At 51.9% G+C, this 15395-nt stretch overlaps 6 protein-coding genes across 6 annotated transcripts; 4 read left to right on the top strand and 2 right to left on the bottom strand.

Annotated features, from left to right (window-relative positions):
• Window positions 1-1136: 1136 nt before the first annotated feature.
• WHR41_02074 (uncharacterized protein) lies at window positions 1137-2526 on the bottom strand (the record flags this gene model as incomplete). Its single annotated transcript, XM_069370680.1, has 2 exons — window positions 1137-2294; window positions 2344-2526. 2 exons carry the CDS (start codon window positions 2524-2526, stop codon window positions 1137-1139), a joined length of 1341 nt encoding a protein of 446 aa, XP_069232102.1.
• A 700-nt stretch (window positions 2527-3226) lies between these two features.
• WHR41_02073 (uncharacterized protein) lies at window positions 3227-5124 on the top strand (the record flags this gene model as incomplete). Its single annotated transcript, XM_069370679.1, has 5 exons — window positions 3227-3439; window positions 3496-3676; window positions 3743-4428; window positions 4514-4765; window positions 4823-5124. 5 exons carry the CDS (start codon window positions 3227-3229, stop codon window positions 5072-5074), a joined length of 1584 nt encoding a protein of 527 aa, XP_069232107.1. The 3' UTR covers window positions 5075-5124.
• Window positions 5125-5436: 312 nt separating this feature from the next.
• Window positions 5437-7197, bottom strand: WHR41_02072 (uncharacterized protein; the record flags this gene model as incomplete). Its single annotated transcript, XM_069370678.1, has 1 exon — window positions 5437-7197. One exon carries the CDS (start codon window positions 7195-7197, stop codon window positions 5437-5439), a length of 1761 nt encoding a protein of 586 aa, XP_069232108.1.
• Window positions 7198-7957: 760 nt separating this feature from the next.
• On the top strand, window positions 7958-9421 carry WHR41_02071 (uncharacterized protein; the record flags this gene model as incomplete). The annotated part of the gene is made up of 1 exon (XM_069370677.1): window positions 7958-9421. One exon carries the CDS (start codon window positions 7958-7960, stop codon window positions 9419-9421), a length of 1464 nt encoding a protein of 487 aa, XP_069232105.1.
• A 1240-nt stretch (window positions 9422-10661) lies between these two features.
• On the top strand, window positions 10662-12304 carry WHR41_02070 (uncharacterized protein; the record flags this gene model as incomplete). The annotated part of the gene is made up of 3 exons (XM_069370676.1): window positions 10662-11131; window positions 11182-11713; window positions 11765-12304. The coding sequence occupies 3 exons, from the start codon at window positions 10662-10664 to the stop codon at window positions 12236-12238; spliced, it is 1476 nt and encodes a 491-aa protein (XP_069232106.1). The 3' UTR covers window positions 12239-12304.
• Window positions 12305-12722: 418 nt separating this feature from the next.
• Window positions 12723-15037, top strand: WHR41_02069 (uncharacterized protein). Its single transcript, XM_069370675.1, has 4 exons — window positions 12723-13899; window positions 13956-14169; window positions 14218-14376; window positions 14439-15037. The coding sequence occupies exons 1-4, from the start codon at window positions 12779-12781 to the stop codon at window positions 14859-14861; spliced, it is 1917 nt and encodes a 638-aa protein (XP_069232231.1). The 5' UTR covers window positions 12723-12778; the 3' UTR covers window positions 14862-15037.
• Window positions 15038-15395: the final 358 nt, after the last annotated feature.

Below are 15395 nucleotides of genomic sequence, written 5' to 3'. Positions count from 1 at the left end.
TACATTTCGATGCAGCGTTAGAACACACAAAACGGAGCGGACATCCCTTGGATCAAATCTACGGCCGCATCCATCCCTGCATGGAGGATGGCGAGCAGAATGATGAACGTTGTGGGAGTTGAACTCATGACCTCTCCCGTTTGCTGGATTAATGCGAACTTTGGGGGGGATTGAGACGCCACGTGTGCTTGCCACACGTGACCCTTTGTCAAGCCGGCAAAGGTTCTGTTCGCCCATCGTTCACAACAACCACAACAGCAACACAATCCAAAGACAGCAAAAAAAATGGACGCTGTGGGAATTGAACCCACGACCATCTCCAAACCCACAGAGGTGCGAAGAAGATATCATACCCCTAGACCAAGCGCCCAATGTGGAAATTTCGCAGAATCTGCAGTTCATATTATTTTGACACAGTTTGACCTTGAGAGGCAGCAGCGAGGGAGCCCCGATGACACGGTCATGCCCCTTACGTCAAAATGCCATACTCACATTCAGGGACTATCGGGTGAGATAACAGCAGTTGGTAATTAGATCGTTATGGGAATCCTCAATATCGTAGCATAGTCTCTTTAGCGGCCATTTGTCTATTGCCGACCACTGCCCCTGACAGCTGCACATCTATCTCGGGCAGGGCATGATTTGACGACTCAGAACAAGCTTTGGAAGTATTATCGATACTGAGAACAATTTGTCAGATAGCAGCACATCCAGACCGAAAGCTTTGGAGACATATCAACACCGACTCTCGATGGCGACCATGCTTGACAGTTTCATACCTGCTTCAGAGAGAGCACGTTCAACGGTGACTGGACGCAGGTCAATATCTCAGGCCATGACAGCCTACATGTGAGACTGAAGGATTAGGCAAGAGCACAGACGAACTGTAGCAATCGGAGAAGTCATGATATCCTCTCTCATTGGCAAACCTACGCTTGACTTGGTCTTGACCTTCGCGTCAAATTGAGCTGATACTTCCTCTTTCTGAGGTCTCTATTCATCGCAAACTATCATATTTGGTCGCTCGTACCGTGAGATTCGATGGTCTCTCCTGTTGGTGCAAGAATTTTGATCAACTTGTTCTTGGACGCAACCCTTGAGTCGCCTTGCATATATGGCTTGTATACAAATAGTACTCACGCCCTTGTGTTGGCGAAGGCCTCTCCGTTCACATAATTCACCATCTCCTTCACCGGAGGCAACCGAAGACCCTCGCCGAATGCCATTCCTTTCTTCATGACCTCCCGGTAATTCCGGCCAGGGGACACCTTACCCAACACATATTCGGCCCTCGTTTCGACCCTATCTGGGACCGGAATTGACCTGCCGACGACTGCCTCCATTGCCTGCCACGCAAAAGTGATAGCTTCCTTCGCACCGGCGGGGACTCCGGCACGGTCGAGCATGTATATCTTTGTGTTCGGGTAGTGCTTCTGAATGTAGTTGGTGATGTTGGGGTTGTATGCACCACCACCACACATGAAGATCTCGTCGATGTCCTGAGAGGGCGCGTAACGACGGTAGTGGTCAACGATAGCCTGAGAGGTAATCCGGGTGACGGTCGCGACGATGTCATCCTGGCTCAACCCCTTCTTTGTGCCTTCTTCGATCAAATCGAATGCCAGACTATCTCTGAACACTTCTCGGCCAGTAGTCTTGGGTGGATCCAATTTGAAGTACTTGTGTTGGAGGAATCGGTCCACCAGCCCCTGATCTACGGTTCCACGCTGACCCATGACTCCATCCTTGTCGTATTCCTGCTCTCCATTCGTGAAGTGCCTGACCACAGCATCTATGAACACATTGCCGGGACCAGTGTCGAAGTCATAGCATTTGTCAACTCCGCCATCGCCTGGTATGAAGCAGACGTTCGCTATGCCGCCGATGTTCTGGCAGGCGCGAAGTTTTTGGGGGTGATGAAGGAGAAGAGCATCGAAGAAGGCGATCAGCGGCGCTCCTTGTCTGCCAGCTGCTTGATCGCTGACTCGGAAGTCGGTGACCGTGGTGACACCGGTCCTAGAAGCGATAAAGGTCCCTTCCGCCATGGTCAAGGCGCTTTTGGTTTGCCCTTCCTCGGGCATACTGAGCAACCAGATGGTCTGGCCATGCGATCCGATAATGTCAATCTCTGACATGGATAGGCCTTTTGCTTCGCAAAATTGTTGAGCAGCCAAGGCAAATGCTTCTCCCAGTAACACATTGACTTCCGAAAGCTCTTCCGGAGTAGTGGTGTTTTTGAGAATCATCTGCATCACTCTCCGCTTGATAGTCTGCTCCAATGGTATTTCGCCGTACTTGATACTCCGTTAACTCACATTCCTCAAAAATTGACGGGCAACTTACCTGTAACAGTTCAAAATGCATGGGGGATGTAGGGCTCTTCTGCCGAAACCGACATAAGGCACAATCAATGCCGTCCATGCTCGTGCCACTATTGAGTCCCAAGACAGTGAAGTCGAGGGCAGCAATCTCGCCATTCTGCCATGATTTGGGGCTGTCTTCCGGCGCTGCAGAGATTCCAGGCATTCTCTCTCGTATGATAGCCGCAATCGTGGTTATGAAAACGTTACGAGTGGACGATATGCTGAGTAAGAAGTGCTTCTTTATACTTTCCTGGTTGCGATAGAGACATAGAACTTACATTTATAAGTGCTTTTATCGGACGCTTACTCGGTTTTTGAAATGATCGCTTAATCGCTTGTCCCTCTCAACCGGCAAATCGGTCGATCGTTAATCTGCCTGTTGCGGCCTCTATCCTCCCGTGCTCCGAAGATTTGGTCGCGCGGATACTCCCGCTGGGTTTTAGCTTACTTCACTTACCTCTACGCCTTATCACGCTGCTAAGTTGTTTACCTAAGAAGCGATAGGCGTTAATCGAGACTCGTTGAAATAGTCTCTAGTAGTTGAAGTGTCTTTTTGAAATGATTCAATCGAGCAATGCAACAGTGAAGCATTCAGCGATTCTAGCGGAAGCCCGTCCGCGACCAAACATACGGAGAATGAAAGAATGCCGCCTTTCCGCCGATCCCTTCTCGATCGGTTTGTTCGCTTAATCGCTTAATCGCTCGAGATGCCGGCTCCGGGACGAATGAATAATACCAGAGGTTCGGTCATCAGTTATTTATGAGTCGGATACAGCGTCCCTTCCCTAGAGGTTTGATGCTCCTCGCATTTCTGCCGGTCGGATGCCCATCACCTTTTGATCGAAACTGTCGAATCTCCTAACATGGCATACATGAGTCTCTGGAAGAAGCTGTCGGCGACGCAGCTGAATGCAGCGATACAAGCATTCTCCTTGATTGCAATTTTCTTTGAAGGATACGATCAAGGTGTTATGGGTGGCGTCAATGCTTCGCCAGATTATGTAAAGGAGGTAAACATCGGGAATGCTGATGGTACCATCACCAATGAAACAAAAATGGGAGGGATCGTTAGTGTGGTATGTTTCGAAATGGATTACACGTATCCATCGCGATCTTTTCTAACTGACGACAGTACTACCTGGGATGTATGTTCGGATGCTTCGTTGGCGGATGGGCTGCCGATTCCGTTGGCCGCGTAAATGGTATCTTCTACTCGGCTATCATGGCTTTGGTAGGAGGCACTTTGCAGGCAGCTGCTCAGAGTTCCGACTTCATGATCGTGGCTAGAGTCGTAACTGGTCTTGGTACAGGAGGTAAGTCACAAGTGTCAGAAGCCAGGCTGCAGTCTTTGCTTGTAATGCTGACTATTCCGATTCAAGGTCTTGTCGGCATCACACCCGTATTTGTGTCGGAGATCTCCAAGTCCGATCATCGCGGTAGCTTCCTCGGCTACGTCTTCATCGCAAACTACCTGGGCATCTCGCTAGCCTACTGGATCGATTTCGGGCTTGCTTTCTTGGATAACGGCTACTCTCCCGTCAGATGGCGTTTCTTGTTGGCATTCCAATGTTTTCCCGCGATCTTACTACTTGTAGGAGTGAAAACACTTCCCGACTCACCGCGTTTTCTCGCCTCAGTCGGAAGGAACAAAGAGGCACGCGAGGTTCTTGTACACCTCCGCGGTGCGGACGACCACCGGGTTGAGATGGAATACAACGAAATCACGACTATGGCCGAAGAAAGCAAGAAGAGTTCGCCCCTCGAGTTCGTCAAGGTCATCCTCGGACTGGACAAGCAGAAGGCTCCTCATCTTGGAAGGAGAGCGTGGTTGGCTATCTTCCTTCAGATCATGGGCTCGTGGACCGGCATCACCGCGGTTACTGCATACTCCCCTGTGCTTCTCCGGCAAGCCGGCTACAGTGAATTGACACAAAATGGGTTGGCGGGTGGCCTCAACACAATTGGTATCGTTGGCACTATCATCTCAGCACAAATCGTCGACAGACTTGGGCGAAGAACGTGTCTCATGAGCGGCGCTGCCGGACTCTCTGCAGTCAACATTATTGTGAGTCCAACCCCGCCGAATGTTGCGAACTCACGGTTCTATGCTGCTCCTTTCGTTACGTTGACTAATCTAGTGAGGGTTTTAGGCAGCATCGCTCTATGAAGTGACGCGTGGAGACCCTTCTAGGGCACCAAGCTTCGCGCCAGCAGCAGTTGCGATGCTTTTCCTGTTCAATCTCATCTATGCGTCAACTTGGGGAACGGTAGCTTTTCTATTGCCTACCGAGATCTTCCCCAGCGAAATGCGCGCACAAGGCAACGGATTTGGCATTACGGGCTGGTCGATCGGTGTTGGAATGACGACCCTCATCAACCCAATCCTCTTCGCATCGATTGAGGTGAGCCCATTGTTACCAGCTTACCCTGAAGGTTATATACTGACGAGTCTCCTCCAGAATCGTGCGTACTTCTTCTTCGCTGCCTTGAACTTCATCTGGATCCCAATTATCTTCATCTTCTATCCAGAAACCAAAGATCGTTCGCTCGAGTCGATTGAGTCGATGTTCACAACGTCGCCATTCTTCTGGCAGATGGAAAAAGCCTACAAGCGTGGTCAAGAGTCAATAGTGCAGGAGCAGGGGTATGGCGCCCCATGGTCTAAGAGTATGGATCGGACATCGCACGAGGAGTTTGCGATGGAAGCATAGGTAGCTTGCAGTAACAACTCTGAAATCAACAGAGCCTCATCACCGCTGAAGTTACGTCTCTTAAATTGGTTACGTCAAAACTGTGCTACCATCACCTCCAGTGTATCCAAAGATGAATTTTCCACGGAGAGCATACCAGCTGGCGCGCCACGAACTTCCAGATCAGTTGTGACACGGAGAGCGAGATCACGAGTGGGACCACGCTTTGTTCTTCGATTATTGCTTCCACCATCGTAATAGATGACACGCGAAATTATGCTGGCTGCATCGTGCCGCATTAGTCAAGTGGCTTTGAAGAGGTCATGTCATTGACACTCACTGGAAAGGTCCTGCTGCAGACTTGGCTGGCCGATACGTGCTTGTCAGAGGAAATTGAAGATACTGGACCAGTCTTCCAAGAGTTCAGGTGGGAAGGAGATCGAATCAGGGTTTGCTTGATCAAATGATGCAGGTATGTATTCGGCGTCAGATGAGGGTTGATACGAGTCACCCGCTCTGACTGACATTTGAGGGGGTTGGATGACTTGTTGTTGCGTTTGATCGACCCAGTATTTGTCCAAAGCGGTCACCTGTGCCCTGAGTTTATCGCTGTTGCCTTTCCCGACTGTGTAATTCATTCCATTCTCGAGGTTTGAGATCAGCGTTGCAAATTCCAGCAGAACACCGCGCAGCTGGCTGTAAGCCGACTCAGACATCTTCTCGTAGAACGTGGATCCGAGTAGGATACCTATGCCAGCAAGATGATGTAGTAGTGGTGAGCTTATGGCGCGCAAATACTCTATCGGGACGTTTGCGAAGACCCGCATCACCTCGCTGGCAATCTTACATTTCTCTTCCACGCTTGATCTCTTGACGGTGAAAAGCACCATTCGGACAAGCTGCACAGTTGCCGCTATGTTTGCTGCTTGAAAACTGTATAAGTCTTTGGAGATGTCGTTTGTTGGGGACCGTATGCTTTTGAAGATCGCAGGGAGTTCGTGATACATGTCGGTGACTCGCTGGATGAGCGGCGTCGTGGCTTGCCAATGCTCATAAATGTCAACAGAAATTGATGGCGTGCGATGTGGCTTCGTATGTAAATGATGAAGTACATGTTCGAGAATTCGATACAAGTTCGTGACGAAATTCCAGCCATCTAGCCAACTCGGCTCTGTTTGCATGCCGCGCGCTGGGTCTAATGACTCAGTCTGTTGAAGCAACTCATATTCTGACGGGTAGGAGACGTTGAACATCACTTCGCTGCTGCGGACAGCTCCTCTCCAGATCAAAGATGTGAACACATCCAGTGTGTAAGTTGACCAAAACAGCCTCCTCCGCTCTTCGACCTCGTCGGTACTGAGACCGCGAGGCCATTCTTCCTCGTTGTGCAAAAGACCAACCGCCACGCAGTTGTGATAGAGGTTGAGGTAGTACCGTGCTTTTACCGAGTCGCCATATTGAATCGAGGTAATGGAAAGTAAAACGTAGGCTTGCATGTATCCTACTTCTCGTGTCAAAGCTGTCGTCACAGGCAGAGCTTTCTCAGCAGCGGCGAAGAAGGATTCCGACGAGTGGCCTTCTGGGAACAACGCATCCCGCTTTGATTTGTCGGTCGCTCCGTCGCGCACTCGAGCGGTGACGAGAGCACACATTGAGGCCACCGATGCGCAAAAGGCTCTGTTCCTCAAGTGCTGCCCCGAGGCGACTCTCTGTAGCAGCGTTGGTTTACGAAAAAGGGGGAAGATAGGAAAGATGACTTCGAAGAAGACGTCGATGAGGTCGAGAATGAGAGCTTCGTTGTCTTGTAACAAAGGCGTCAGCCAGTCTTGGTGTAATGTGGGAGATTGGATGTGCATCGGAGAGGGCACCGCTTGGAGCGGTGCACCGGGTGGAGACAGATTCGAGGGCAAGCTCTCTGACACCTGGGGTCGAGCTGCCGCAGATTGTGCGCCCCGTTTGCGTATAGGTCGGTGTAATGTACAGGGCTCATCGAAGTCGACACAGTTCTGACATCGTGTGGCATCTTCTGTACTTGGCTTGCATTTGACGCTGCGCCTGCTGCATGCATCACAAGCGCGAGGATTTCGACGCAGCTTGCGCGCCTTCGGGGGATGTTCTGTCATGATAGCATTGGTGATTGTCATCGAGAGTGGCGAGTAGACTGATGATGGAAGCAACGTTCGGAAGCTCGGCTACATGAGCCACTTGGCATCATTTTCGGGACGGACCTGCCCCGTTGCTGCTGATACAATCATACATCAATCCCAGTTTGAGGGTACGTTGTAATAGTAACAAGATTCGATAGGAAAAGTTAGATCGGATGCCCGCTTTCCGCTGGCCTGTGGCCGTATGTGTTTGATCAATTGCGTATCGTGACTTGGAACAGGGAGTGCCTTAATTTGGGGGTCTTGAGTCACGTTGTGCGATTGACCAGAGCAACTGCACCTCGCTGCCGAAATCGATGGCATGCGGTGGTGATATGTCAGCACGGAAGGGAAGTTGTCGAGCAGGAGAGCATGTTGACATCCTTGCAAGCGGGGTCAGTGGAGGGGCCAAGAAGAATAGCTGAATACAGGAGGGCCACGCGATGGCACACCCCGCCGTGCCTGCATGCTATTCTCTTGAGTTTCGCAGTGCCAAGCAGGTTTATCTCGAAGATCTATCCTCCAATGCAACCAGGACCCGCAACTCCATCAGGCACGACGAAGTGATTCGTGGGCAAGCGTGGTATAACACCGGCCTGAGACCCGTCATTATCTGGCTCTTATCGTCTGGCGACACTGTCGCCTACTCTAGGTTGGCCGTGTTGGCTTTACATGGGTACAAGGACGAGTATATAAGGTATGAAATGAGCCCTGAGTAGGCTGCTCTCCAAAAGTCAGTTTCTAGGCTTCATCTTGCATCATGTTGTCTACCAGCCTGCTTGCAGTATGCTCTTCGTTCGTGCCTTCCGCGTGGTCCGCGGCCGTGTCAATGGCACCTCTCGTTTCACCAGGGAATGAATCAGCCTACCTGCCGGGATTCCCTCATCCCAACCCAGTCAAATCCTACTGGCAAGACCCGCCTCACCGCATAGCCAACCTGCGTACTACACCGGAGCTCCCTAGTGAGACCTTTGACTATGTCATCATCGGCTCCGGTGTAAGTGGCGCGGCTACAGCGCTCAAACTGCTGCAGCGAAATCCAGAGCTGTCTATTCTCATGCTCGAGGCCCGCACTGCAGCCTCTGGAGCCTCTGGACGTAATGGCGGGCACTGCAAGACTGGCGACTGGAAGCAAGTAAAGGAGTGGATCGAGGAGTATGGCGAAGATGAAGCCCTCAAGATAGGCAAGCTAGAGCAAGACTGCGTGGATGATATGGCGAACTTTGTTCGGACCTACAACGTCTCTAGCGGCTGGCAGGACGTTGAGACGGCCGACTTGTACTTCACCAAAGAGCAGTTCGAAAAGGCCGTGGCGACTGTGGAGTTTCAGCGAGAGCTCGAGGCGCGTCGACCGCATGATGTTCCTCAGAACAACCCGAGGACGGTATGGGAGGGTCAGGCGGCGAGGGACTATTGGAAATGGCCGCAGATTCTGGGAGCAGTCACGTATTCAGGCCACACGCAGAACCCTTACCTGACCGTGTGCGCCATGCTCGAGCTGAGCCTCGCGAAGGGACTGAACCTGCAGACCAACACGATGGCGACGAGCTTGAAGCAAATGTCCACCTCTTCGTCTGGAAAATCCCTGTGGGAGGTTTCAACAGAACGCGGCACCGTCAAAGGCAACAAAGTCGTCCTCGCGACAAACGGGTTCACGCCCGCCCTCCATCCTGGTTTCGCGAGCACCAACTTCCTCGAGCCCGGCCGAAGCCAAGTCTCCGCCGTGCACCCATCCGCCAACACCTCCTCCAACCCCGTCTTCCGCCGCAGCAACTCGTACCCCGACTCGCCGAGCGGCGGCGACTACATCATCGCACGCGCGCCCGGCGACGTTCACGAGGGCGACGTGATCTACGGCGGAGGACAGCAGTTCTCGCCCACGCGCGAGCGCAACATCACTGACGACTCCGTGATCAACGAGACGATTGCGAAGTACCTGCGCAGCATCGGGCGGCTAACGTACGGTTACGAGAACTGGGGTGAGACGACGGAGGTGGTTGCAGACTGGGTAGGCATCACGTGCTATACGCCGGATGGCTTCCCCGTCGTCGGAGCCGTACCTGGGGAGGATGGGCTGTGGGCTTCCGTGTGCATGAACGGGCACGGGATGGCGTGGGCTTTCCGGAGTGCGGAGGCGCTGGTTGAGATGATGGTGGAGGGTGAGGCGCCGGAGTGGTTTCCTGGGCCTTTCAGAGTAGAGAGGGCGTGGGAGGCGAATGAATGAGATCGTGGAAGGGTCGATACCGCCGAGAGCTAAAAAACATCTATCCTCCCAAAGATCAGATGTCTTGTGGTCCACGTGGCAAAATGTTCAGCCAGAGTTACACAGATTCAAGGTCAAGGTCAGAGAACTTTTTACTCACCAGTATTGTGATTAAGCGTTTTGTTCCTCGCCCCTCTGAAACTGCTGGAACAAACTACTATCGAAGGAGTCCACTTATAGGTAATTCTCCAGATGGGCATCGGCATCTGCGAAACATACATGACAGTGACGGTTCCGCGGAAGGGGATAGTAGGGTTAGGGTTAGGGTAAGATTGGGATTACGCTTTCTGGCGCACGATCCACCATCTGGTAGTCCTACAAAGCCAGCACATGGGGGCCAAGGTTGCTTGCTCGACCTCGTCTAAGCATTTCTCTACTCATCAAAAGTACTTCAGGTTGGACGAGTCATCTAAGCCAAGAACTTTGAGCTTCCGCGTCCGCACATTCGGTCGTGACTCGTGATACCAGGCTGATACAGGCTAAACCCGCACATTGCAGCCACACCCAGTCCCCGCAAGATTTGCAGCCGTCAATCCGCTGCACGCTGTCAGTCTCAAAAGCATTGGGTGACATGCTTTCACCTTCCTGGGGACCTGGCGATGGAGCACCAAAGATTCGGCAGGATGTGGACGTCTTGCTCAATGAGCGATGCCAAGACTCACCTACGTTTCTTCCAAATTGAATTAATATATCTGTGGTCGCACCCGTCATCTAACACCAACTAGACAGGCTGAGACGTTCGTGAAGTTGAAGTGGACTCTTCCAAAGCATCCGTAATCTGCCTTTTTTCGGGACTTCGAGCCGCTGGTTATCGCTCTGGCGAATAGCGTTCTCGCGCAGGTCCGCACTTTCTAGAACAGCGATGCTGCCGTATATGCTACGGAACAGATCATCCTTGATCCTATGGACTGCTCCGGAGTCCTAAATCTGACCCGTATCAGACTTGCGTCTCTAATAAAGTAAGCATCTGGATGTAGTACACTTTATCGAGATGTAAGCATCGGAGGAAGCGCCACTTCTCTGTGGCGTGGCATTACTGATTTATTTATCGTGCCCTCCGACATGATAATAATACCAGAGCTCTTCCAGCGATTCTTTCCTGCTACACACTGGACGGGCGGATGTCGCTTCTAAGAAGGAAATAGAGCAGTTTTGCCGACCGCTTCTCGGAAGACCTCACATTCCTACCAGGACACGCAGCATGCTCGCCACTCTCATCGCTCTCATCAGCCTGCTGGCTCTGTCCGGGACCGCTGCCGTACTCGACAAGCGGGCTACCGTGGACGACTGTTTGAGACAAGCATCGGTACCGATCGACAAAGCAACATCTTCAAATTGGACCGCCGACGTGAAGCCATTCAACGCTCGACTGTCATATCAACCTGCAGCTGTAGCTGTGCCTACCACCGCCGCTCAAATACAGGCCTCTGTCAATTGCGGCCGCACAGCTGGTGTTAGGGTCTCTGCGAAATCTGGTGGTCATTCCTATGCTTCGTTCGGCCTCGGAGGCGAAGACTCGCATCTGGTGATTCAACTCGATCGCATGTACAACGTAACTCTCAACAAGACGACCAACATCGCCACAGTACAACCTGGAGCTAGGCTCGGGCACGTAGCGAATGAGCTGTTCAAACAAGGCAAGAGAGCAATCTCAGCGGGCACATGTCCAGGGTAAGGTCATATCATCACTTGTAAATTCAACGACTGACGACTCTACTCAGTGTTGGCGTGAGTGGCCACGCTCTACATGGCGGGTATGGCATGAGTTCTCACAAGTATGGGCTTGCGGCGGACTGGATAGTCGGCATGACCGTTGTACTCGCCAACGGTACGATGACACAATGCAGCTCGACAAAGAATACAGACCTGTTTTGGGCTCTTCGCGGTGCTGGCTCAAACTTTGGCATCGTGACTTCCTATGAATTCGCAACTTTCGCTGCGCCAGCTGAAGTGACCTACTTCAACATGCCTGCTCGGTGGAATGCAACCACCGCCCCTGGGTATTTGGCTACGCTGGAGAACTACACAAGCACAGTAATGCCCGCTGACCTGACCATGCGGATGTTCAGTTCAAGTTTCCAAACCAACTTCGAGGGTATGTACTTTGGTGGTGTCGCTGGACTCAAGGAAGCATTGAAGCCACTTCTAGACCAAACGGGCTTAAAGCTTCAGTCTTCTGTCAACACCACCTGGATGGATGCCTTCTCGCATTACGCCAATGCTCCCATCGATCCTACAACTCCCTATTCAATGGTAAGTCGCAGACTACACTAATTTGAGGCGTCGCGCTGACTTGTCAATTAGCAAGAAACCTTTTACGCCAAAAGCTTGATGCTCAAAGGCCTGAACGGTACTTCAGCCAAGAGTTTCTCCGACTACTGGTTCAAGGTCGGCCCGAGCAACAATCGAGGCTGGTGGTTCCAACTTGACCTCCATGGTGGGAAGTACTCCGGAGTCACCAACGGCGACCATTCGGCTTCCTCCTACGCCCACCGCGACAAGCTTTACCTCATTCAATTCTACGACCCAGTATTTTTCGGCTCATATCCCTCGAACGGCTTTTCTTTCCTGGATAACTTTGTCTCCAACGTTACAGCATCTTTGCCAGCGTCCGACTGGGGCATGTACATCAATTTAGCTGATCCTCGGCTCAATCAAACTACGGCGCAAAAGGCTTACTATGGGAAGAACCTGCCTCGGTTGCAGAACTTAAAGGCGGTGTATGACCCTAACGAGCTCTTTTACTACCCGCAGGCAGTGAAGCCAGTAGCCGCTTAGCACTTTTGAGAAACCGCCACGGTGTGAACAACGAGAGCCATCTTACATATAGTCAATCAGCTATGAAAGATTTGAGCGAGTGTGAAGTCTCGCTCTCACTGGTCTTGTCTCTGATGTTCTCGTGATGTGTGAGGATCCGAGTGCAGATATGAGACAAGGTACTCGGAGTTTACGTATCGCGTAAAAAATACGCGTGCGTTGCCGCTAAAGCGCTTCCGACGAATCAAATGGGATTTGCGTACATGTACACTGTAGCGACAGACGACATCTTCATTTGTTACGCAGGTAGGGTCATTATCGCAACCTCAAGACTCTCCTCTCCCAAGAGACAAGCGGAGCTGACGCCGCTCCCGCCTGGCGAGCTATGATCTGAGCTACTGCAGGAACGTCACGAGGACAAAGTCACGAGCAACTGCACCCGCCGCAAACAAAAAGCACATGTCACAATGGTGGGTTCCCTGTACCGGCACTTCATCGGCAGGCAGCAAACTCACAAACGAATAATAACAGATCATGTCTTGAGGAATACTTCGTCTAGTCATGGAGACCAAGTCCGAGCTTCCTGCCACGGTTTCCCGACCTAAGAATGCCACTTGGAAGGTTCTTGCGACTACACTTGCCGCTGGAGCCGCTATCATCACCGCTGTATACCGCCTGAATCCCAATCCAATCGGGAACGTCCTGACCTTTGCTGGAAACCCAACAACAACCATAGGTCTAGATTCATGGCTGGCACACGAGCGTCCTATCGCTCTGCAAAGTATTCTTGACAATATTGGTGCATCTGGACCTCGGGCAGCAGGCGCTCAGCCTGGCATCGTGGTAGCATCCCCGTCCAAGACCGATCCTGACTATTTCTTCACTTGGACGAGAGATTCGGCCTTGACCGTCAAGTCCCTGATCGATGAACTGATCATCTCCAGAACTCCTGGCCTCGAAGCGATAATCGAGGATTACATCAGCGCTCAAGCGAGAATCCAAGGCATCGAGAACCCATCTGGAGGTCTCTGCACAGGCGGACTCGGCGAAGCGAAGTTCAACGTAGACGAGACTGCCTTCACGGGCGATTGGGGCAGGCCGCAGCGAGATGGGCCGGCCTTGCGAGTGATCGCACTGACGGCATATGCACGCCGTCTCATCTCCAAGGATCAGAGCGCCATTGTCTCGTCGATCATCTGGCCGATCATACAGAATGACCTTTCGTACGTGACGGAGCATTGGAACGAGTCCACTTTCGATCTGTGGGAAGAAGTCCGTGGCGCATCTTTCTTCACGACCGCTATGCAATATCGCGCTCTTATCGAAGGTTTGCGCCTAGCGAGAGACATCGGACACGGTTGTAGCCATTGCGAGTCCGAGGCTCCGCAGATCCTGTGCTTTCTACAGAGCTATTGGACCGGATCTTACATTCTTTCGAATACCGAGGGCGGCCGCTCGGGTAAGGATATCAACAGCATACTCACCAGCACTCACATGTTCGACATCGATGTAGGCTGCGATGCTGCGACTTTCCAGCCATGCTCAGATCTTGCGCTTGCCAACCATAAAGCCGTCATAGACTTGTTCCGATCTGTCTATCCGATCAATAAAGGCATTCCCGCTGGAGTTGGTGTTGCTGTTGGTCGGTACTCTGAAGATGTGTACATGGGTGGGAACCCTTGGTAAGCGAACCCGGCTATTGCGAGTGAATGCGTTTGTGCTGACTGATCAACCGCAGGTACTTGGGTGCCTTCGCCGCGGCTGAAATGTTGTACCAGGCAGTTTATCAGTGGAAAAGGCTCGGTTTTGTCACCATCACCAAAGTCTCTCTTGGTTTCTTCAGAGACATCTATCCTGGCGCCGCGATCGGAACCTACGTCTCTGCATCACCCGAGTTTGATGAGGTCCTTCATGCTACTACGGCGTACGCGGACAGCTTCATGGCAAATGCTGTAAGTCAGTTGCTCGTGGTAAACCGGATTGTTCTAACATTTCGAAAGCAAAAGTACACTCCCACACACTTCTCGCTTGCTGAACAGTACTCCCGTAACGACGGCAGACCCACTTCAGCCAAGGACTTGACGTGGTCTTATGCGGCGCTGTTGACAGCGAGTAGCGCGCGGAACGGCGGCATGCCTGCTTCGTGGGGTGCATCTGCGGTAAGTGCTCATGCTTGGAAGCACTGTATCCCACGTGGTAGAGACTAAACTCAAGCTCTCAGGCTAAGCTACCTCTTGCATGCTCCGCCGGGTCTGCGAAAGGCCCTTGCAGCACCGCCACAAACACCGCCTGGCCCTCGAGAACGGCCAAGCCGCCATGTGCTACGCCCACATTTACCACGCTCATGTTCAATTTGCACAAGCCAACGAGATACGGGCAATATCTCTTCCTCTCCGGCAATATATCGCAGCTCGGCAGTTGGGATGTCAAAAAAGCTGTCGCTTTGAGCGCTGGAAAGTACACGGAGCAGCAGCCCCTGTGGTACACTTTCGAGAGACTTCCAGCTGGCACTAGGTTCGAATACAAATATGTACTGAAAGGGACGGAGAACAAGAAGCCTGTCTGGGAGACTGGAGGGAATCGACAATTTACTGTCCCTGCGACTTGTGAGGTTTCGGTAGTCATTCATGACGATTGGCGATGAAATCCAGGAAAGCTTTTGTTGTATCTTGAGCTTCTACCGTCAGGTATTCTGGAAGCTGTCCCTCATCGAGACGTGACATACGAATCGTTGTGGGATGTGTCTAAGTTTCATCTCAAGCTCGTAGCCTGTAGCGTTCAGAGTAACGATGAATTGCCCACAGACTGGAATGGATGATAGTGTGCTACCCTTGACCGCGGTTGCGGAAAGCTGGAGAATGTGGGAGAGCTTCACAATGTCTGCTTTCAATGCCGACAGCTCTCACTCAACTTCCCAAAAGGCATTCCATTCACGAGTCTTTCATTGGTGAGTGGCTCAGAAATGCAGGTAAATCGTTGCGACACGGCTTCGGATCATCGGTGCCACAGAACCTTGGTAAATGTGAGTACAATCCAGTGGTGGCGTGCGATCGGCAAACGAAGCTTAACGGTTACGCCGCATATGCATTGCTGGTTCTGGGTCACAGCTCAAGTTGATAGTGCACATGGCATAAGTCTGACATGCAACATTGAGAGTGATGGGAGGGGTCCGACGTTC

This window comes from Cladosporium halotolerans, assembly GCF_011745625.1.
Source record: "Cladosporium halotolerans strain TM138-S3 chromosome Unknown Sca5, whole genome shotgun sequence".
Classification (NCBI taxonomy): Eukaryota; Fungi; Ascomycota; class Dothideomycetes; order Cladosporiales; family Cladosporiaceae; genus Cladosporium; species Cladosporium halotolerans.
This window is presented reverse-complemented; position numbering and strand designations above follow the sequence as displayed.

Coding starts and splice junctions, on each gene's coding strand:
- WHR41_02069 (XM_069370675.1), top strand. CDS start 12,779: ATGGAGACCAAGTCCGAGCTTCCTGCCACGGTTTCCCGACCTAAGAAT. Junction 13,900..13,955: donor TACATGGGTGGGAACCCTTG/GTAAGCGAACCC, acceptor GATCAACCGCAG/GTACTTGGGTGCCTTCGCCG. Junction 14,170..14,217: donor ACAGCTTCATGGCAAATGCT/GTAAGTCAGTTG, acceptor ACATTTCGAAAG/CAAAAGTACACTCCCACACA.